Source organism: Odocoileus virginianus, chromosome 13 (genome assembly GCF_023699985.2).
Source record: "Odocoileus virginianus isolate 20LAN1187 ecotype Illinois chromosome 13, Ovbor_1.2, whole genome shotgun sequence".
NCBI lineage: Eukaryota > Metazoa > Chordata > Mammalia > Artiodactyla > Cervidae > Odocoileus > Odocoileus virginianus.
In genome coordinates, this window is record NC_069686.1 from 18,279,753 (window position 1) to 18,303,800 (window position 24,048).

General features: G+C 38.2%; 1 protein-coding gene across 6 annotated transcripts in view; it reads left to right on the forward strand.

Annotated features, from left to right (window-relative positions):
- SLC25A12 (solute carrier family 25 member 12) overlaps window positions 1-24,048 on the forward strand; it is a 189,731-nt gene that overhangs the window by 98,219 nt on the left and 67,464 nt on the right. For 4 of the 6 annotated variants that reach the window (XM_020896344.2, XM_020896345.2, XM_070476021.1 and 1 more), the window contains exons 3-4: window positions 7,832-7,974; window positions 23,660-23,775. In XM_020896344.2, coding sequence (XP_020752003.1) covers window positions 7,832-7,974; window positions 23,660-23,775 — 259 coding nt within the window. The remainder of the gene's footprint in view (window positions 1-7,831; window positions 7,975-23,659; window positions 23,776-24,048) is intronic. The other 2 variants (XM_070476022.1, XM_020896346.2) reach the window with 1 other exon arrangement.

Below are 24,048 nucleotides of genomic sequence, written 5' to 3' on the forward strand. Positions count from 1 at the left end.
TAGTGCCAGGCCTAGTGCCCAGCACAAAATTGGTACTTGATAAATGTTCTAAAATGAATGCAAAATAACCTGAAAGATTTAAGCAGATTTTTGGCTTAATAAGAAGTGCTTCTTTAGATATATTACCTTGGTTTTGGTGGGCGTCCTGAAGAAGAAAATCCTTGATCTTGACACACTATAATTTTTAAAAAGTGACCAGCTTCCTAGTCCCAACCTGTCAGAACTTTCCTTTATGATTTCTGGAAAATCCTTTAGAAATATAAAAATCAAAAACTTCTATTTTTAAACTTTAACCATTTAAACAGCTAGTTTATATCATTAAAACTATTTGGGTCTATTTACTCATTCATGTTCTTGAATTTTAAGTTAACCTTTTTTTTTTTCTTCCCTTACTCAGTGGAAATGTAGTGTGTAAGCTTTGTAAAGTCCGCTTTATAATTAACCTGTGATGTGGGTTGCATACATTCTAAAGGTTCCTTAAGGTTACATTTGGTAAAATTGCAAAGGAGTTATTAATATTCAGTTAACTACAGTCATGTGAGGTCTTGATGTGTTGATCTGTTGGCTTGATAGATAAAACATTTCTGGATAACATGATCGTCTCTTTTGAAGCTAGAGGTAGTTCAGTGAAAGTATAACATAAATCTGTGTATGAAACCATACTGTCTTTTATCAGCAATGATTTTGATTAAATGTATAAAGATTTTAACCTTTCTTTAAGATCCATTTTCTTTCTCATGCTTCAGAATGTCAAGGCTTTTTCAAACACATATGAGCTATACTCAAATTCAAATATTTCTGGAAATGCCAAAGCTATGGGCACTTTCACATTAAAACACTTCAGTTAGGTTTTAAAAAAGTTTAATTGAGAAAATAGACCACCTATTTTTTTTCTGATACTGTCAGCTGCTTCTTGTCTACGTTTTTTATGTGTCCTTGACTTCTTGCCCAAGAAGGATTTATGACTGCTTAAGAAACATCTTTGAAATGGCAAATGATTAACTCTAAAGTTATTTGGAGTATGGATATAATATTTGGCTAATTTCATTTCAAGTCATTTTAGTTCAGCCTTTGAAATGATAGGAACAAAATAGAAACAGTATTGAGCAACTAAATTAATATATTAATTTTTTAGCATAAGTGTTAGCCTAGGTGATCCAAAAGTTTGTTTTAAATTGCTTTTTTTCATTTTTAGTGTAAACATGCAAGTCATTTTGGTTAGCAGAAAAAGTCTTAGTAAGCCTGGTTAACCTTTCTTTATTTCTAGCTGTGTTACTTTAGGCCATGTTTCCTTTTTTTGTTTGTTTAAGTGTTATTATCCAGTCAAAATCAGCATTAAAAGTAATGAAGTTATTTAAAATAAACTGGTCATTCTTATTTTTAAAAATATTTTTAGTTTAAATGTATTACCCATTTTTGAGGTACCTGCTTTTCTTTGTTAAGGAAATGCTCTAGCCTTTTGGCTGACTGTGGGTAGATTCTAGTTTCAGTTCTGAATTCCCTCTTCTGTTTTGTCTGTTCAGGCAGCAGGCTCAGTGACATTGCCAAGTAATTGTCTCTAATTTAATGAGTTAATTAGTTAACTGTCTCCTGCAGAAGTCAAGTACTGACTCCTTGTGGCTGAGAAGACTTGTGTTTTTTTCCTCTGAGCTATGCACTTTATCTTTCAGTTAGAATAGACTAGGAGAGTTGGGAAAAACACTAGCAAAATACCTCAGGGTAAGTGATTCTCTGGCATCATTTATAACCCCAGATATTAGCAAAGCCTGTTCCAGTACGTGCCAACAAAAGCAATTGTTTTTCTTGTTGGCTACTGTGTCCTTGGTGGTTTGTACTAAGGCTGCTCCATTTCCTGATAGTTTTAAAGTTAAGAATGTCAGAATTTCTCTCTGTGTGTATGTAATCTGTGTATATAGTGGTGATAGTCCTGGCAATAAGATTCAGGTATTAGATATCAGACACCTTTGTGACAAAAAGAAATGGACACTTCAGTCAGTTCAGTTCAGTCACTCAGTCGTGTCTGACTCTTTGCGACCCCATGGACTGCAACATGCCAGGCCTCCCTGTCCATCACCATCTCCCGGAGTTTACTCAAACTCATGTCCATTGAGTCAATGATGCCATCCAACTATCTCATCCTCTGTTGTCCCCTTCTCCTCCTGCCTCCAATCTTTCCCAGCATCAGGGTCTTTTCAAATGAGTCAGCTCTTCATATCAGGTGGCCAAAGTATTGGAGTTTCAGCTTCGGCATCCGTCCTTCCAATGAATATTCAGGACTGATTTCCTTTAGGATGGACTGGTTGGATCTCCTTGCAGTCCAAGGGACTCTCAAGAGTCTTCTCTAACACCATAGTTCAAAAACATCAAATGGACACTTAGTTGCTTTATTTTGTTAATACTAACTGAAATGTTTTCATATTGTTCCTTTTGAAAATTAATATCTGAAAAAAAAATTAATATCTGCTAATTAAAGAAAGCAACTCAATTGTGAAGTGAGAGAACAAAGATCACCATAACCCATCTCTTATATTTTCTTGTTTTATATTTAGGTCTTAATTATTTTAAATTTCTTATAGAAATTGGCCGAGGAGTCTATCAATGAATATGAGTATTTTTATGGTTCTTTATGGGCTTCCCTTGTGGCTCAGCTGGTAAAGAATCTGCCTGCAATGCAAGAGACCTGGGTTCAGCCCTTGGGTTGGGAAGATCCCCTGGAGAAGGGAAAGGCTACCCACTCCAGTATTCTGGCCTGGAGAATTCCATGGAGTGTATAGTCCATGGGGTTGCAAATTGATGCTTTTGAACTGTGTTGTTGGAGAAGACTCTTGAGAATCCCTTGGACTGCAAGGAGATCCAACCAGTCCATCCTAAAGGAAATCAGTCCTGAATGTTCATTGGAAGGACTGATGCTGAAGCTGAAACTCCCAATACTTTGGCTACTTGATGCAAAGAACTGACTCATTGGAAAAGACCCTGATCCTGGGAAAGATTGAAGGCAGGAAGAGAAGGGAATGACGGAGGATGAGATGGTTGGATGGCATCACCGATTCGATGGACAAGAGTTTGAGTAAGCTCCGGGAGTTGGTGATGGACAGGGAAGTCTGCAGTGCTGCAGTCCATGGGGTTGCAGAGTCAGACACGACTGAGCGACTGAACTGACTGACTGACAGTTCTTTATATATTACACACACACACACACACACACACACACACATTTGTGGGTATGTATTTATATATTGCTAAATTACTTTTTTTTGTTTAATTTTTTAAAATTGGAGGATAATTTCTTTACAATATTGTCTTGGTATTTGCTGTATATCTGAATCATTTTTTTTAAAGGACTTAATGTGAAAAAGCAAGATGGATAGAACAGTGTGAATAGTATGTTATCATTTGTGTTAAAAAGACATGAATAAGAATAATCATACATATTTGTATGTATATATTGGCATATATGGGGCATCTCAGGTGGTGCTGATGGAGATATAAGAGACATAAAAAATGTGGGTTCATTCCATGGGTTGGGAAGATCTGGATAAGGGCATGACAACCCACTCCAGTATTCTTGCCTGGAGAATCCCCATGGGCAGAGAAGCCTGACGGACTACAGTCCATAGGATTGCGAAGAGTCAGACCAACTGAAGCAACTTAGTGTGCTTGAATGCATATTGGCGTCTATATATATATATATCTTTTATATAAAATTTACTTGTTTATGCACAAAAAAATATCTGAAAGCGTGTGTGAGAAATTGATTGCCTCTGGAGTGAGGAATTGAGTGACTGGGAAGAGGCGGGAGGAAGACTTTTTTCATTGTATATTCTTATTTTGAATGGTGTGAATCGACAGTATTAAAATCATAAATAAAATGAAAAGCCTCTAGCAGTGGGTGAAAATCCCCATTGTTTTCCATTTTCACTCCTACTGCTTTGGTGCAGGCCTCAATCTCTTTCCCCTGGATCTTTGCAGTAGCCACTACTTGGTCTCCCTGCCCCCAGGCAGCTTATCTTTTCTCCAGTCCATCTTTCACATTGCTGCCGGGGAAAGCACATGTCAGATCATGTCTCTCACTTCCTAAAATTATAAGTGGTATCCCATGGCCCATAGGATAAAGTTCCAACTCTTTGTTTTAGCATTCCAAGTCTTCCACTATCTGGTCTCAAATTGTCTTTTCAGTGTCACTTCCACACATCTTTGTATACCCTCTCTTTGTTATCTTTCTCCAGACAGCAACCCCCTCCCCCCAAAAAGAAATAAATTCATTTAAAATTTTTCTGTTTTTTTTTTTTTTTTTTAAAGCCTGAAATACCCTTTCTTTCAATTTGCAGTTAAAACTGAATTTTGCTTTCAAGGCCTGTTCCGAACATTATTTTCTTTTTCCTCTCACCAACTCCCTGCCATCTATCTTCAAAATGAATCATTTATTTTTGGTTCCCATTGTATGTGTCTCATACCTTTGGCACTCATTCTAGTTAATTGCTCGCTTATCAGTTGCTTAAGTTCTATTTTTAGACTTCCTTGTATTGATCCCTCTTTCCAGTTCCAGTAGCCTTGCCAACATTGTGCCTTTCTCCACTCCTGCCTGTCTTTAACCCTGGTGGTTTTCATATCTTGGTAAATGTGTCAGATTATGTTATACATTGAAGAATTTTGAGGAGAAGCAGCAATTGATTAGAATTAGTAGAATCCACTCAATATCATACAGTTTATTTTTTCTTTATCCTGTTTGCATGCCTGTTTTGAAATGTCAAAGATTATTTAGTTTTCATTTTATAGATATGTGATATATATCTAGGGGCCTGGGAGGAGAATGTCCTTGTTGAAGGACTCACAGTGAATAAGTTTAGAGCCAGGGTGTAAACACAGGAACCTTTCAGGTATGACTTTTATAGCATGTAGAGAGACCATGACTTTATTTTGGGGTTATACCAGTTAGGTGCTTTTGGTAGTACCAGCTAGTAAGAATGTGTCCACCTTTGGGCTGCTTCCTATGTTGGCTGATAGAGCATTTGCTGTGATAATCTCAATGATATTTTTCAGAATACAACAAAGGAAACAATTTAAAATTTAATTCTGTCCTTACTGAAAGAGCTAATGGCTTGGTTTAGTCAGGTTCCCAAATGAAGACATTTGAAATGCTTAACCAAAAGCAAACCAGCAGTCCTTTGATCTTTTGATCCTTGTCTTTCCTAGAAGCAACCTCTTGTAATTTTTCTAGCTATTCATTTTTCATGAATAGAAGTATTTCTATACTTTGCTTTTCATAAAGTGTAGAAATACTTCATATCTTTGTACTGCTGCTTCTAGACACTATTGACTTTCTCTTATAGCAGCTGAGGTATTTGACTTCCTCTCCCATTCTTCTCCCTCCATGCTTATCAGTATATTTATAATTGTTATTAAATTAATATTTGGCATCTACATTATTATAACTCTAAATTGTTTATTTTCTGCCAAATCATGTAATGTTTTCTGTTTTTATATGACAAAAATACTTGTTCATAATTTACTTTTTTATAGAGTTAAAAATTGCTTAATTTTTCATTTACTTAGTGATTCGTGTACCTGTTACTGATCCCTTAACAAATATTTACGGAGTGCCTACCATGTGTCAGCTATTATTCTTGGTGCTTGGGATACATCAGTGAACATGCTAGGCAAAAATTCCTTCTTTTGTGATATTTACATGCCACTTGTGAGATAGACAACAAACATAATAAGTAAAATACATAGTATGGTAGTTGATAGGTGCCAAGGAGGAAAGCAGAACACCATAGGGGATTTGGGAGTATAAATACCAGTCTGGGTGGGTAAGTCTCATTGAGAAGCTGACATTTGTGTAAAGATTTAGGCTCCTCCCAGAGTTATTTTCCACAAAGCCAAATGCCTCGAATAATCTGACATTGCAGTTTCCCTAGCGGCTTGCTCTCTTGGAGCCCTCCCTCTGCCAGCCAGGACTGGCACTCCAGAACCCTGCAGCACAAATGTTGTCCCGGGATTTCCCTTGGCCACTTCACTGGGCTGGATCATCCGGTTTCCTGGATCCTCCATCTTTCTATTACTTGGTTCATGCTGTCTTTTTGATGGGGCAAATTATCACATAGCTTCCTGAGAAAGGGTACATAAAAGGGAGGGAAAGCATATTGAGAATATGGATATTCCAGAGCACTTTTAACCTACTCTTACAGTTGATTGAAAGTTTGGCTCAGTTTAGAATTCTTGGTTAGAAATCATTTCTCATAGAATTTTCAGTGCCTTACTGCATTGTCTTCAAGCTTTCAAAGTTTCTGTTGGGAAACATTGAGGCCCATGATTCATAATTGTTTATACATGACCTATTTTTTCTCTCTGAAAACATTTAAAATTTTCTCTTTATTCTGATGTTCTCTAATTTTATGATGATGAATCAAGCCCTGGTGTGGGTCTTTGTTGTGTTTTGGTTGACTGTGCTTGGCACTTAGTGGCCCCTTGTATTCTTCAATTCTGGGAAATGTTCTGATGTTACTACTTTGATAGTTGACTGAAGTAGCTAAGTTAATCAGCTGCAACCCATAGAGGAAGGCTTTGGCTGTTCATGTTTGGTCACCAGTTTAGTCAGTTCAGTTCAGTCATGTCTGACTCTTGGCAGTCCCATGAACTGCAGCACACCAGACTTCCTTGTCTATCACCAACTCCTGGAGCTTGCTTGAACTCATGTCTATCAAGTCGGTGATGCCATCCAAGCATCTCATCCTCTGTCATTCCCTTCTCCTCCTGCCTTCAGTCTTTCCCAGCATCAGAGTCTTTTCCAATGAGTCAGTTCTTCACATCAAGTGGCCAAAGTATTGGGAGTTTCAGCTTCATCGTCAGTCCTTCCAGTGAGTATTTAGGACTGATTTCCTTTAGGATGGACTGGTTTGATCTCCTTGCAGTCTAAGGGACTCTTAAGAGTCTTCCAACACCACAGTTCAAAAGCGTCAATTCTTTGGTGCTGAGCTTTCTGTACCATAGTACATACGACCCTTACTATATATTGAGTTGTTTATTTAATAAGCTATTATTATTATTTTCTTCTCTAAAACATAAAAGACAGAATTTTTTTCTTTCTTTTTTCCAGCTTCTGGTACTTAGAAGGAATACCTGTGTTGGAAGGTCTTGTTTGTTACGCGTTTGTTGGTCATTGCCCTTTTAAGGTTTGGCAGGTGTGTCCCCACCCCTACTCTTGCTGTCAGGAAGCCTCCAGAGGCTTTGAGGCTTTCTTACCTTGGTTGCCCTTTCACCTTTCTTTATCTTTCTCATATTTCTTCATGTCTACACACACACACACACACACACACACACACACACCATAAAATTCACCATTTTAAAGTGTCCAAGTCAGTGGTTTTTTTTTTTTTCCAGTTTATTTACAATGTTGTATGACTTCACCACTGTCTAATTCCAGAGCATTTTTATCACCCCCAAGGAAACTCCCCCTATGTAAAGTGGTTAGCTGCATTCCCCGCTCCTTCCAGTTCCTGGCAACTACTCCTGTACTTTTCTGATGCTGCGAATTTGTCTATTACGGACAGTTCATATAAATGAGGTCATGAGTTATGTGGTCTTTTGTGTGGTTTCTTTAAGTTAAAGTGTTTTCAAGGTTCATCCATGTTGTAGCATGTATCAGTACTTTGTTAATGTTCTGAACCCAGGCTCTGGGTGTCTGTTTTTGGACTACCCAGAAAAAACTTCTGCATTTATTGTTACCTTGATTATGATACTGGCATTTAATTTGCTTTTTCAGAAAACTTTTGTTGGGTACAAAAAGATACTGAACAATTTTAATTTTAAATATACATTATTTACTTTTTAGTATGCCAGTACTGAGGTTGATGGAGAACATTACATGACCCCGGAAGACTTTGTCCAGCGCTATCTTGGACTGTATAATGATCCAAATAGCAATCCGAAGATTGTGCAGCTCTTGGCAGGAGTAGCTGATCAAACCAAGGATGGGTAAGAATTTGTATGCTCTTCTTGAAAGCTAGTGTTATTCAATATTGTACTAAAAAAATGGGAAAACCATAAACTTACCCATGACCATTTAGAATTTTAATGTTAATAAACCATATCTTTTCTTAGAAGTTTAAAAAAATTGTTATTTACTGCCATTATCAAGTATACTTTCATTTCTTATTTTGAAAAAAAAATACATGCAAAGCCATATTTTATGTTGAATAATCTGAGCAGAATGGTTTTCAGATAGCTAAGTTATCTTTTATTCATTCATTTAGTAAATATTGAGTATTTACTGTGTTTTAGGCACGTTCTATGTACTAGAATTCCATCAGTGAATAAATCACAGAAAAACAATAAACAAAATTTAAAAGTAAACTAAAATGTTAGGTGGTTATAACTGCTATAAGGAATAATAAGGAAACATTTATTTCATCTATCTGTCCATTTATCTGTCAGGTATTTATGAGATAGCCATCATTCGCCAGGCACTGTTGAACATTAGAAATATAAATAAAATGAGGTTCATGACCTTGAGAAGAAACTCATGGCTTAGTGAGAAAGAATGAGTAAACAAAGGGAAAAAGTAATACTTTGGGAATAAGGTGCTATGATAGAACCATATGAAATATACAAAGGACACCTAAGACAGTATAGTTAACTGTTTTGGGTGTTCAGGAGAGCATCTTAGAAGAAGCGTTGCTTGAGTGAATCTGGCAAGACAAAAAGAGTTTGCTGGTTGCTGGACAAAGAAGGAGAATTCCAGGAATGGGAACAATTGGCATGAAACATCAAGGGGCAGGGACACGCAGTTTTGAGGGCACCTCACTGTGTCCCCTCTGCCTAGCAAAGCAATAAAGCTATTCTCTTCTACTTCACCTCCGCCCACAAAACCCATCAAGGGGCACCTGCATGTCCGTCTTGCCTCCACAGTGGGCAGGTTGTCAGAGTAATGGTCGGGGCACAGCTGGGGACCTTGTGTGCTAAGCTTTGACTGTATCTTATAGGCTTGTGACTCTCAGACTTGCAGGTATTTTTAGCCTGGCATTGTAGGCATGTGTGCAGTCACAGTAATTACAAAGTGCATCTTACTTAAGTGTCAGTTTACTCAAATCAAGGGGAAAAGGCATTTTTATATTAAAATCTAGTAGTACTGTATTATGGAGGGAATGGAATATTTGTATTCTTTGCTTTGTGAGTTCAAACTAGAGCCCCAGGACTCCAAGGGCCCAGTTTCTTTTTCTTGTCTGTAGAAGGGCTTATGTGAAAAACTAGGCAAAATTAGTTTTAACTCTTTAAAATGTTTAGAAGGCTGTCGTAATACAGTGGAAGTGTTGGTTTCTAAGTTCTTTGAATCCAGGGTTATTGTATTCATTTGTATTTTCTCACAGAATTTAGCACAGTGCATGAAATTTACTATGAGTGTTTTATTTCTTGGAAAGATTTTATATAATTCATCACTGACAGATATTGAGGAACTTGTATACATTTTGTGCCCAGTCTCTAGAAAAAGTCAAATTGCTTGCTAGGTTACTGTGGACCATTCAGTCATTGAGTATCTCAATAGTGATTAGACAGTGAGGCATATAAAAATTAATCATATTTAATCAGAATTTCTTATTCAGATTTAGAAATTTTAATTATTGTCATTAACTTGGTCTGAGACTTGCCAGACATATCTTTTCAGATGCTTCCTTTTGTGACCATATGTTCTGATCCATTCCACTGGTGTATCTTATTTGAAGCTTCATGTGGTTCTGTCAGAAGCAGTTGTGTTGTTAAAGTGTGGTCAAGTGGAATTGAGTGTTTAAGTTGCCAGAGTAGAATCAATCAAAAATGGGTTTTGGCTAGTAAAGAATCTAATAATGTTGAATACTGTTTACTTAAAGAAAGCAAGCTGTCTCTCTTTTGAAAAGGTATATTTGTTCTATTTAAAATTTTAAAAACTGCTTAAACTTCATTTTTTCCCTCCCTGCTTAGAGTAAGTCAGATTGAGATTGGGTAGGAAATTTTATTCATAGAGTTATGTCGTAAAAATTATAAACATATACATTATTTTTAAAAGAGAAAGGCGGAATTTTCTAGAAACCTCCCATTCATGGTCGATCTTCATTGTTTCCTGAACTTACTGAAATATAATGCAAAAATGAATGATTTTGTATTTTCATTTTTCTGGGGAGATATCACAGGTTTTTCAAAGGGTCTATGACTTCAGAACGGTTTAAATATCATTGTTAAAGTTGGTTTTTTTTTTTAATATTTTAATTTAAGAAAGTCAAAGGTGTTGATGATGTTTAAACTTATTCCAAGTAGCCAGCCCTTCCTCATTTCACATTTAAGGAAAATGAACTCCAGAGAGATTGATTGACTTGTCCAATAACACAAGATTAATTCTCTTGCTTAATTTTTAGCTCATCTTCTTGTAATCATTTAAAAAAGCTATCTTTTCTCTATTGTTCTGTTTCCTGATCCTTTAAGCAGGGCAGTGATGAAAGTTAGGATAGTTTAGTTGGTTTATCTTTTTTCCAACTCCAAGAAGTATTCCTTGATTCTGTTATAGTCTTTTTAGGACAAGTCCTGTAGGTATATGGGCTTCCTAGGTGGCGCAGTAATAAAGAATCTGCCTGGCAATGCAGGAGATGCAAGAGGCACAGATTAGATCCCTGGGTTAGAAAGACCCACTGGAGTAGGAAATGGCAGCCCACTCCAGAATTCCTGCCTGGAAAATTCTGTGGACAGTGGACTACAATCCATGGCGTTGCAAAGAGTCGGACATGAACGAGCACAGCATGGCCTATAGGTCTGTAACTTGACAAGAATCATGTAATACTGTTTATAATTACTTCAGACCAAATCTGAATTAATAAAACTAGCATAAACAAGTTTGAGTGATTTAGTTAAGTGTATGAGAAAAGCAGGTTTAGGGGTGGTCAGTACTATGTTCCTTTTGTGTTCCATCCTTGCCTACCCTCCTTTGTTTTCTTAGCATGTTAACTGCTCCCTTTCTCTTCTCCTGGCTCCCTTTCTTCTAATAAATAGTAAAGTAAGCAAGAGTGTTTTGATATAGGTGCTTGCTATGGACAGCCGTGTATTTCTTTTTTGGTTTGTTTTTTGTTTTCTATTTTGTTTGGCTGTGCCACATGGCATATGAGATCTTAGTTCTCTGAACAGGGATCAAACCCGGGCCCCTCGCATTGGAAGCTTGGGGTCTTAACCACTGGACTGCCAGGGAAGTCCCTGGAGAGCCACGGAGAAACAACATTGTGTAAATAGCATGATTGGTTGTCTAAAAGTAAAAGCCATTCAGTTCAGTTCAGTCACTCAGTCGTGTCCGACTCTTCCCGACCCCGTGGACCACAGCACACCAGGTCTCCCTGTCCATCACCAACTCCCGGAGTTTACTCAAACTCATCTCCACTGAGTCGGTGATGCCATCCATCCATCTCATCCCCTGTCGTCCCCTTCTCCTCCTGCTCTCAGTCTTTCCCAGCATCAGGGTCTTTTAAAATGAATCAGCTCTTCACAACAGGTGGCCAGAGTATTGGAGTTTCAGCTTCAGTGTCAGTCCTTCCAGTGACCACTCAGGACAGATCTCCTTTAGGATGGACTGGTTGGATCTCCTTGCAGTCCAAGGGCTCTCAAGAGTCTTCTCCAACACCATGGATCAAAAGGATCAATTCTTTGGCATTCAGCTTTCTTTGTAGTCCAACTCTTAACATCCATACATGACTACTGGAAAAACCGTAGCCTTGACTAGATGGACCTTTGTTGACAAAGTGATGTCTCGCTTTTTAATATGCTATCTAGGTTGGTCATAACTTTCCTTACCAGGAGTAAGCATCTTTTAATTTCATGGCTGCAATCACCATCTACAGTGATTTTGGAGCCCCCCCAAAATGAAGTCTGTCACTATTTCCACTGTTTCCCCATCTATTTGCCATGAAGTGATGGGACCAGATGCCATGATCTTAATTTTCTGAATGTTGAGCTTTAAGCCAACTTTTTCACTTTACTCTTTCACTTTTATCAAGAGGCTCTTTAGTTCTTCACTTTCTGCCATATGGGTGGTGTCATCTGCATATCTGAGGTTATTGATATTTCTCCCAGCAATCTTGATTCCAGCTTGTGCGTCATCCAGCGCCGCGTTTCTCATGATGTACTCTGCATATAAGTTAAATAGCAGGGTGACAATATACAGCCTTGACGTACTTCTTTTCCTATTTGGAACCAGTCTGTTGTTCCATGTCCAGTTCTAACTGTTGCTTCCTCACCTGCATACAGATTTCTGAAGAGGCAGGTCCGGTGGTCTGGTATTCCCATCCCATGAAGAATTTTCCACAGTTTATTGTGATCCACACAGTCCAAGGCTTTGGCATAGTCAATAAAGCAGAAGAGATGTTTTTCTGCAACTCTCTTGCTTTTTGATGATCCATCAGATGTTGGCAATTTGATCTCTGGTTCCTCTTCCTTTTCTAAATCCAGCTTGAACATCTGGAAGTTCATGGTTCATGTACTGTTGAAGCCTGGCTTGGAGAATTTTGAGCATTACTTTACTAGCCTGTGAGATGAGTGCAATTGTGTGGTAGTTTGAGCATTCTTTGGCATTGCCTTTCTTTGGGATTGAAATGAAAACTGACCTTTTCCAGTCCTGTGGCCACTGCTGAGTTTTCTAAAATGTCCATCAACAGAGGAATGGATAAAGAAAATGTGGTACATTAATGCAGTAGAATATTACTCAGCCATTAAAGATGATGGTGATGCTATTGCATCACCATGGCTGAATCTAGAGATTGTCATGCTGAGTCAACTAAGTCAGACAGAGGAGGAGAAATATTGTATGACATTTCTTTTTTTTTGTATGACATTTCTTATATGTGGAATCTAAAAAGAAATGATACTAACGAACTTACAAAACAGAAAGAATGGATAAATGTATATGCATTTGAAGTGTGCAACCTGTGAGAACTCTAAAATTAAAACTTGTTGCTGAACAACTGTCGACAGGAGAATGTGGGATCCTACCAAAAAAATGTACCCCACATCCAAGGGCAAAGGAGAGGCCACAGCAAGTCAGTAGGAGGGGTGAAATTATGTTTAGAATCAAACCTCATATCTGCCAGAGACATTCGGAGGGCTCAAACAAAACCTGTACGCAGCAGGAGACTCCACAGAGAGTGAGCCAGACCTGCCTTTGAGTGTTTGGGTGTCTCCTGTGGAGGTACACAGGTCAGCAGTGGCCTGCTGCAGGGGCTCTGGGTGCAGCAGACCTGGGTATGGCATAAGCCCTCTTGGAGGAGGTCACCATTAACCCCACCATAGAGCCACCAGAACTTACACAGGACTGGGGAAAACAGACTCTTGGAGGGCACAAACAAAAACTTGTGTGTACCAGGACCCAGGAGAAAGGAGCAGTGACTCCACAGGACTGACTGAGACTTGCCCGTGAGTGTCCAGGAGTCTCCGTGGGTTGATGGTGCCAGCTGCAGGGTCGGGGGCATTGAGTGTGACAGTGCGTGCATGGGCCCTTTTGAAGGAGATTGCCATTATCTCATTACATATACAGTTACAGTTCAGTCGCTCAGTCGGGTCTGACCCTTTGTGACCCCACGGACTGCAGCACACCAGGCCTCCCTCTCCATCACCAACTCCCCGAGTTTACTCAAACTCATGTCCATCGAGTTGGTGATGCCATCCAGCCATCTCATACTCTGTCATCTCCTTCTCCTCCCACCTTCAATCTTTCCCAGAATCAGGGTCTTTTCCAATGAGTCATTTCTTTGCATCAGGTGGCCAAAGTACTGGAGCTTCAGCATCAGTCCTTCCAATGAATATTCAGGACTCATTTCCTTTAGGATGGACTGGTTGGATCTCCTTGGTGTCCAAGGGACTCTCAAGAGTCTTCCCCAACACCACAGTTCAGAAGCATCAGTTCTTCAGTGCTCAACTTTCTTTATAGTCCAACTCTCACATCCATGCATGACTAGTGGAAAAACCATAGCTTTGACTAGACGAATCTTTGTTGGCAAAGTAATGTCTCTGCTTTTTAATATGCTGTCTAGGTAGGTCACATGGACTACAGCCTTGTCTAATTCAATGAAACCATGAGCCTTGTGATGTAGGGCCCCCCCAAGGTCATGGTGGAGAGTTCTGACAAAACATGGTCCATTGGAGAAGGGAATGGCAAACCACTTCAGTGTTCTTGCCTTGAGAACCCCATGAACAGTATGAAAAGACAAAAAGATAGGACATGGAAAGAGGAACTCCCCAGGTCGGTAGGTGCCCAGTATGCTACTGGAGATCAGTGGAGAAATAACTCTAGAAAGAATGAAGAAATGGAGTCAAAGCAAAAACAACACACAGTTGTGGACATGACTGGTGATGGAAGTAAAGTCCAATGCTGTAAAGAGCAATATTGCATAGGAACCTGGAATGTTAGGTCCATGAATCAAGGTAAATTGGAAGTGTCAAACAGGAGATGGCAAGAGTGAACATCAACATTCTAGGAATCAGTGAACTAAAATGGACTGGAATGGGTGAATTTAACTCAGATGACCATTATATCTACTACTGTGGGCAACAGTCGCTTAGAATAAATGGAGTAGCCCTCATAGAAAACAAAAGAGTCCAAAATGCAGTACTTGGATGCAGTCTCAAAAATGACAGAATGATCTCTGTTTGTTTCCAAGGCAAATCATTCTCTGTCACAGTAATCCAAGTCTCTGTCCCAACCAGTAATGCTGAAGAAGCTGAAGTTGACCAGTTCTATGAAGACCTACAAGATCTTCTAGAATTCACACCCAAAAAAGATGTCCTTTTCATTATTGGGACTGGAATGCAATAGTAGGAAGTCAAGAGATACCTGGAGTAACAGGCAGATTTGGCCTTGGAGGACAGAATGAAGCAGGGCAACAGCTAACAGAGTTTTGTCAAGAGAATACACTGGTCATAGCAAATACCCTCTTCCAACAACACAAGAGAAGACTCTACACATGGACATCACCAAATGGTTAATACTGAAGTCAGATTGATTATCTTCTTTGTAGCCAAAGATGGAGAAGCTCTGTACAGTCAGCAAAAACAAGACCGGGAGCTGAGTGTGGCTCAGATCATGAACTCCTTATTGCCAAATTCAGACTTAAACTGAAGAAAGTAGGGAAAACCACTAGACCATTCAGGTATGACCTAAATCAAATCCCTTACGATTATACAGTGGAAGTGAGAAATAGATTCAAGGGATTAGATCTGATAGAGTGCCTGAAGAACTACGGATGGAGGTTCATGACGTTGTATAGGAGGCAGTGATCAAGACCATCCCCAAGAAAAAGAAATGCAAAAAGGGAAAATGGTTGTCTGAGGAGCCCTTACAAATAGCTGAGAAAAGAAAAAATGCAAAAGGCAAAGGAGAAAAGGAAAGATACACCCATTTGAATGCTGAGTTCCAAATAGCAAGAAGAGATAAGAAAGCCTTCCTCAGTGATCAATGCAAAGAAATAGAGGAAAACAGTAGAATGGGAAAGTCTAGAGATCTCGTCAAGAAAATTAGAGATACCAAGGGAACATTTCATGCAAAGATGGGCTCAATAAAGGACAGAAATGGTATGGACCTAACAGAAGCAGAAGATATTAAGAAGAGGTGGGAAGAAAACACAGAAGAACTGTATAAAAAAGATCTTCATGACCAGATAATCACAATGATGTGATCACTCATCTAGAGCCAGACATCCTGGAATGTGAAGTCAAGTGGGCCTTAGGAAGCATCACTACAAACAAAGCTAGTGGAGGTGATGGAATTCCAGTTGAGCTATTTCAAATCCTAAAAGATGATGCTGTGAAAGTGCTGTGCTCAATATGCCAGCAAATTTGGAAAACTCAGCAGTGGCCACAGGGCTGGAAAAGGTCGGTTTTCATTCCAGTCCCAAAGAGAGGCAATGCCAAAGAATGCTCAAACTACTGCACAGTTGCACTCATCTTACATGCTAGTAAAGTAGTGCTCAAAATTCTCCAAGCCACGCTTCAACAGCACATGAACCATGAACTTCCAGATGTTCAAGCTGGGTTTACAAAAGGTAGAAGAACCAAAGATCAAATTGCAAATATCCATTGGCTCATGGAAAAAGCAAGAGTGTTCCAAAAAAACATCTCTTCTGCTTTATTGACTATGCGAAAGCCTTTGACTGTGTGGATCATGACAAACCTTGGAAAACTCTTCAAGGGATGGGAATACCAGACCACCTTACCTGCCTCTTCAGAAATCTGTATGCAGGTCAAGAAGCAATAGTTAGAACTGAACATGGAACAACAGATTTGGTTCCAAGTCGGGAAAGGAGTCCTTCAAGGCTGTATATTGTCACCCTGCTTATTTAACATCATGAGAAACGCTGGGCTGGATGAAGTAGAAGCTGGAATCAAGATTGCTGGGAGTAATATCCATAACCGCAGATATGCAGATGACACCACCCTTATGGTAGAAAGTAAAGAAGAACTAAAGAGCCTCTTGGTGAAAGTGAAAGAGGAGAGTGAAAATGTTTGCTTAAAGCTCAACATTCAGAAAACTGAGATCATGGCATCTGGTCCCCATCACTTCATGGCAATAGATGGGGAAACAATGGAAACAGTGAGAGACTGTATTTTTGGGGGGTTCCAAAATCACTGCAAATGGTGACTGCAGCCATGAAATTAAAAGACATTTGCTCCTTGGAAGAAAAGCTATGATCAATCTAGACAGCATGTTAAAAAGCAGAAATGTTAAAAAAAAAAAAAAAAAAAAAAAGCAGAAATGTTACTTTGCCAACAAACGTCCATCTAGTAAAGCTATGGTTTTTCCAGTAGTCACGTATGGATGTGAGAGTTGGACTACAAAGAAAGCTGAGTGCCGAAGAATTCATGCTTTTGAACTGTGGTTTTGGAGAAGACTCTTGAGAGTCCCTTGGACTGCAAGGAGATCCAACCAGTCCATCCTAAAGGAAATGAGTCCTGAATATTCATTGGAGGGATTGATGCTGAAGCTCCAATACTTTGTTTACTTGATGTGAAGAGCTGACTCATTTGAAAAGACCCTGATGCTGGGAAAGGTTGAAGGTGGGAGGAGAAGGGGACGACAGAGGATGAGATGGTCCATCACCGTCTCAATGGACATGAGTTTGAGTAAGCTCCAGGAGTTGGGGAAGGACAGGGAAGTCTGGCGTGCTGCAGTTCATGGAATCACAAAAGTCGGACATGACTGAGTAACTGAACTGAACTGAAGCACATTCACGTCACCACTGTTCAGCTTCAGAACTTTTTCGTTTTCCCATACTCAAACTCCACCTTCATTGAACAAGTCCCCATTCTCCCCCAGTACCCAATTCCAGGTAACTACTATTTTGTTTTCTTTCTTTATGGATTTGTTCTAAGTATTTCATATCAGTGAAATAATATTATATTTGTCCTCTTGCATCTGGCTTATTTCACCTAGCATGGTGTTTTAAAGATTCATTCATGTTGTAGCATGTATCAGAATTTCATTTCCTTTTAAGGCTGAATAGTACAAAGTGACTTATTTTGAAGGTGCTGATGCTTTTGTGTTTCTTAATTGACTTTCTTCAATAAATCACGCTGTGTAACAAAGGTAACTGAATATTAAGGTTTGGCTCAGTATCCCCCAGATGCCTTCTTATAATAATATTCTACTTGCTAGAGATAGCAGATAGCCTTTCTATTTTTCAGCTATAACTTTAAATTTGGGGTTGGGGGACAGGATGGTGTACACTGGATTGGTTCAAGGTAGAAGTTGAGTCTTCACCTTGGCTCACTGAGTTGCTGAATGTCTTTGTACAAATCACTTCTTTAAATTTTCTAAGGGTCCTTCTGACTCTAAATTGCATAAATATATGATTTGCCTTTCTGAGTATACTAGTAGATAAAAATATAGATATTTAATAAAGTTCATAGAATGTGTATATATTTTTTCTCCCTCTGCTTTTTTGTTTTATTAATTTACCTATTTTATTTTTTAACTTGTATTTTACTTTGGAGTATGTAATTGATCAACAGTGTTATGTTAGTTTCAAGTGTATAGCAAAGTGATTCACTTATGCATATATATGCATCTGTTCTTTTTCAAATTCTTTTTCTGTTTAGGTTATTATAAAACTTTTTTTTTTAATTGAAGTATAGTTGGTTTATAATGTTGTGCCAATCTTTGCCATACAGCAGAATGACTCGCTTATATACATATGTACATTCTTTTTTTCAATTTTCTTTTCCTTTATGGTTTATTACAGAATATAGCTCCTGTGCTATACATGAGGTCCTTGTCATTTGTCCATTCTAAATGTAATAGTTTGCCTCTACCAACCCCAGACTCCCAGTTCATCCCTTTCCCTCCCCACCTCCCCTTTGGCAACCGCAAGTCTGTTCTCTGTGTCTGTGAGTCTTTCTGTTTTGTAGATATGTTCATTTGTGACATACCTCAGATTCCACATGTAAGTGATACCAACGTGACTCTCCACACACTCCCAAAAAGCAAATGATTGGTTTGCCAGCCAACCATTTATGACCTTTGCTAGTTAAGGAAAAAACCTTTGACCTCTTCTCATAAATACAGAAAGTTTTACTACTGAACATGAAATATGTTTAAAATCTAATATACTGTATTTCAGGGTAATTGTATTTTTATGTCTAATTGCTGAGACTTGGCCTGTTTTGGAAAAATCAAGATGCTGTGTGTTGTTCTTCCCTCCTATAATCAGCCTAGCGACTTTTAATTTTTATTTTAAAAGTTAATGTTATGAGCAGAAGAAATAATGCTAATTCTTCATTATAAATATAAAAATTTCAAATGTTTCTAAATTACATATGTAGAAAGTGACAACCTACTCTAACTGGTTCCCTAGATCACTATTGTATTTGTGTTATACATTCTCACTGATCTTGAATTTTGTTCAGAACTTAAAACCACAAATTACTCATTGCTTTTTAGGAGTGTGCAGATATAGTCATGATGATACCACTGTTTTTACTACCCTAAAATTTGTGTACTGATAATCATACTTTATAGAGTTTTACTGTATTTTTTAGTAATGCATAAGATGTGTTATATGACACGTGGCTTGATAAACAGTTTTGATTGACTTGTTCCTCCCAGGATTCTTTAGCTTGAGCAGGGAGGGCATAGTCTCCAGTGCCCTGAGTATTACTGCCACAAAGCCATTCTTTTCCCTCAGTAAAGGGCAAAGGCATAGAGTATATTGGGCTTCCCAGGTGGTTCAGTGGTAAAGAATCTGCCTGTCAAGCAGGAGACTCAGATTTGATCCCTGCGTTGGGAAGATCCCCTGGAGGAGGAAATGGCAACCCACTCCTGTATTCTTGCCTAGAGTATCCCATGGACAGGGGAGCCTGGCAGGCTATAGTCCATGTGGTCCAAAAGAGTTGGACATAACAGCAACGAAATAGCAGCAGCATTGCCTTTGGATATAATGTAATTTGTGTAATTTAAACATACTTCAAAATGTTTTAAGTAATGAAAATGTAACTTTGTGTAATATGACTTAGATGAGTGAGGGCATAAAATGAAATGTGAAATGTAGTCATTTTCTTAATAATGTGTTGGAAAACATGTCTCTAAAAAGTCATATATCCTAAATTGAGTTTATTCAAGAATATTTGAGTTCCTGCCCTGAATCAAGCCTGTGCTCTGACAAGCCTACTTTCTGGCAAGGAATTAGATTTGAAATAGTGAGTTATGTTATTACTTTAACAGGGATTTTGTGAGGGGCACTGAACAAATGCTGTAAGGATGTGAAGTCATCTGTGGACTTTAAGATGATTCTCTTGAGGAAATGATATTTTGAATGAGCTATGTCAAGATTGTGTGTGTGATTGTGTGTGCTTAGTCGACTTTTTGCAACCCCAAAGACTGTAGCCCACCAGGCTTCTCTCTCCAGGATTTCCCAGGCAAAAATACTGCAGTGGGTTGCCATTTCCTTCTCTCGGGGATCTTCCCAACCTAGGAATTGAACCTGCATTAGCAGGCAGATTTTTTTTTAATTTTTTTTTTTTACTGATGAGCCACAAGGGAAGCCCAAATGCTCCATAAAAATCACTGAAGGCTCTTTCCCACTTTTTGATTGGGTTGTTTGTTTTTCTGGCATTGAGTTGTATGAACTGCTTATATATTTTGGAAGTTAATCCTTTGTTAGTTGTTTCATTCTATTATTTTCTCCCATTCTGAGGGTTGTCTTTTCAGCTTGCTCATAGTTTCCTTTGCTGTGCAAAAGCTTTTAAATTTAATCAGGTCCCACTTGTTTATTTTCCTTTTTATTTCTGTTACCTTAGGAGGTGGATCATAGAGGATCTTGCTTTGATTTACGTCATCGACTGTTCTGCCTATGTTTTCCTCTAAGAATTTTATAATTTCTGGTCTTACATTTAGGTCTTTAATCCATTTTGAGTTTACTTTTGTGTATGGTATTAGGAAGTGTTCTAATTTCATTCTTTTACATGTAGCTGTCCAGTTTTCCCAGCACCATTTATTGAAGAGGCTGTCTTTGCTGCATTGTATATTCTTGCCTCCTTTGTCAAAAATAAGGTACCCATAGGTGCATGGGTTTATTTCTGAGCTTATCTTGTTCCATTGGTCTGTATTTCTGATTTTGTGCCAATATCATACTGTCTTGATGACTGTAGCTTTGTGATATAATCTGAAGCCAGGAAGGTGATTCCTCCAGCTCCATTCTTCTTTCTCAGGACTGCTGTGGCTATTCAGGGTCTTTTGTGTTTCCATATGAATTGTGAAATTTTTTATTCTAGTTCTGTGAAAAATGCCATTGGTAGTTTGATAGGGATTGAATTGAATCTGTAGATTGCATTTGGTAGTATAGTCATTTTCCCAGTCAAAAAGTAGGAAAAAGGCTTAAACAGACATTTCTCCAAAGAAGACATACAGATGGCTAAAAAACACATGAAAAGATGCTCAAACATTGCTCATTATTAGAGAAATGCAAATCAAAACTACAATGAGATATCACCTCATGCCAGTCAGAATGGCCATCATCAAAAAGTCTACAAACAATAAATGCTGGAGAGGGTGTGGAGAAAAGGGAACGCTCTTGCACTGTTGATGGGAATGTAAATTGAGAAAACCACTATGGAAGACGGTATGGAGATTCCTTAAAAAAACTAGGAATAAAACCACCATATGACCCAGCAATCCCACTCCTAGGCACATACCCTTAGGAAACCAAAATTGAAAAAGACACATGTTTCCCATTGTTTATTGCAGCACTATTTACAAAGCTAGAACATGGAAGCAACCTAGATGTCCATTGACAGATGAATGGATAAAGAAGTTGTGGTATATATACACAATGGAATATTATTGAGCCATAAAAAGGAATGCATTTGAGTCAGTTCTGATGAGGTGGATGAATCTAGAACCTATTATAGAGTGAAGTGAGTCAGAAAGAGAAAGGTAAATATCGTATTCTAACACATATATATGCAATCTAGAAAAATGGTACTGAAGAATTTATTTACAGGCCAGCAATGGAGAAACAGACATAGAGAATAGACTTATGGACATAGGGAGAGGGGAGGAGAGGGTGAGATGTATGGAAAGAGTAACATGGAAACTTACATTACCGTATGTAAAATAGATAGCCAATGGGAATTTGCTGTATGGCTCAGGAAACTCAAAAAGGGGCTCTGTATCAACCTAGAGGGGTGGGATGGGGAGAGAGATGGGAGGGAGGTTCAAAAGGGGGGGGGACATATGTGTACCTATGGCTGATTCATGGTGAGGTTTGACAGAAAACAGCAAAATTCTGTAAAGCAATTATCCTTCAATAAAAAATAAATTAGAAAAAAATCCATTGAAGGCTATTTCAGTGTAGTTTTGGCCACTGGCTAGTTTCACAGCCTTTACTATTATAGGACGAATAAGCTTTGGTTTTCCTTGTTGTTTTGAATTTTCCTTTAAAGTTTTTATTAGTGACATTTCAAATATATAAAACAAAGAGTAGTGTAATAAATTCAATATACTCATCACCCACTTTTTTCTGAGGTTCATATGTGCTTTTATTTGCCAGTATAGTTTAACCACACACATATATGTAATATATATATATGTAAAAGTGAAACAAAACTTTGTCAAAATTATCCACCTTGAGTATTCTTTTTTAAGAGTTTTTTTTTAAACCAAGGATGAACTGCGCTGATGCATGTAATCACCCCTGTTCATGTTAGAGTTCACTTTAATGAAGTGTGACTACACCTTTTTTTAAAAATACACCTACTTTTAATAATTGTGAAGATAATTACTAAATTTGTTTCACTTATATCTCCATCCATTCCTCCATCCCCTGGATTATTTTGAAGCAAATTCCAGGTGACATATTTCATCTGTAAATATCTCAATGTGTATTTCTATAAGATAAGAAAAATTACCAAAGACAAATCTCAAAGATGTTGATGTCTCAGTATTATCAAGCATTTGTGTTATATCAGTATTTTCATTTCCTGATTTTCTTATAAACAAAATTATTTTTGCTTTGTTTTAATCAGAATCCAACTAAGATCTGTATCTTTGTAATTAATTGCTGTATCTTTTAGGTCTTTAATGTGGTTCTTTTCCATATCTTCTTTAAAAGTTCTTTTTTTCCAACTCCAGAATGTTTATTTCTAGTTTCCCACAGTCTACATTTTTGCTGATTGTGTTTCTGTTGTAATGTTTAATTTAACATGTTTCTTTGTCCTTTATATTTTTCTGCAAATTGTTGATTACATCTAAAACATTGGTTTTCAACGTGCTGGGTGGTGTTGGCGTCTAATGGGTAGAGGTCAGTGATGTTGCTAAACATGATACAATGCATAGGAGGCCCCCCACAGCAGAGTTAACCCAGCTTCAAATGTCACTGTTGAGTGCGGAGGTTTGGAAACTCTGATCTAGAGACTTGGTCAGATTCAGTTTCAATTATTTTTCATCCAGTCTCTTTCTTTCTGTGATATTTAGGGACTGTTGATTATTGCTTAGGTCCATCAATGTGTTGAGAGTTTGTTTACAAAAGGGTACTATTCTATCATGGGTTCCCTTTTTTTCTTTTTTTTTTTCCATTTATTTTTATTAGTCGGAGGCTAATTACTTTACATCATTGCAGTGGTTTTTGTCATACATTGAAATGAATTAGCCATGGATTTACATGTATTCCCCATCCCGGTCCCCCCTCCCACCTCCCTCTCCCCCCGATCCCTCTGGGTCTTCCCAGTGCACCAGGCCCGAGCACTTGTCTCATGCACCCAACCTGGGCTGGTGATCTGTTTCACCCTAGATAATATACATGTTTCGATGCTGTTCTCCCCTGGTGGTTCAGTGGTAAAGAATCCACCCGCCAGAGCTGGAGACGCAGGTTCAGTCCCTGAGTCAGCAAGACTCCCTGGAGAAGGAAATGGCAACCCATTCCAGTATGCTTACCTGAAAAATTCTATGGACAGAGGAGCCTGGTGGGCTATAATCCACTGAGTCACAAGAGTTGGACACAACTTAGCGACTACACCACCACCAACCAATATTCTATCATTCCTTCTTTCTTTATTATCTGGAATACCACTATAGAGAAACTTCCCTTCATCAGTTATTTGGTTACCCTGAGCTATAGTTCATACTGTAAAGGCAGGTTACCAGCTGATGATATTTTATATTTTATTCCAGGTTGATCTCCTATCAAGAGTTTTTGGCATTTGAATCTGTATTATGTGCTCCAGATTCCATGTTCATAGTGGCTTTCCAATTATTTGACAAGAGTGGAAATGGAGAGGTGACATTTGGTAAGAAAAAAAAAAGATTATATAGTTAAGTGAAGTTAGTGAGGCTGGTTCAGTCTTTAATTGCTAAATTTAGTAACTGTATACAGATTGCTGCTTATTTAAGAGCTAGTCAGAAAATGAAGTTTTAATTTCCTAAAAGAATTTATGTAGATAAAATTAAAATGGTTTTATTTTCTTTAAAGCATTAGATTATTGCAAAAAAAAAATTAAGGAACATAGGAATGTTGTTGCTTCAACTCATTGCCTCTCTGACACTTTCACATTCCTAAAGCT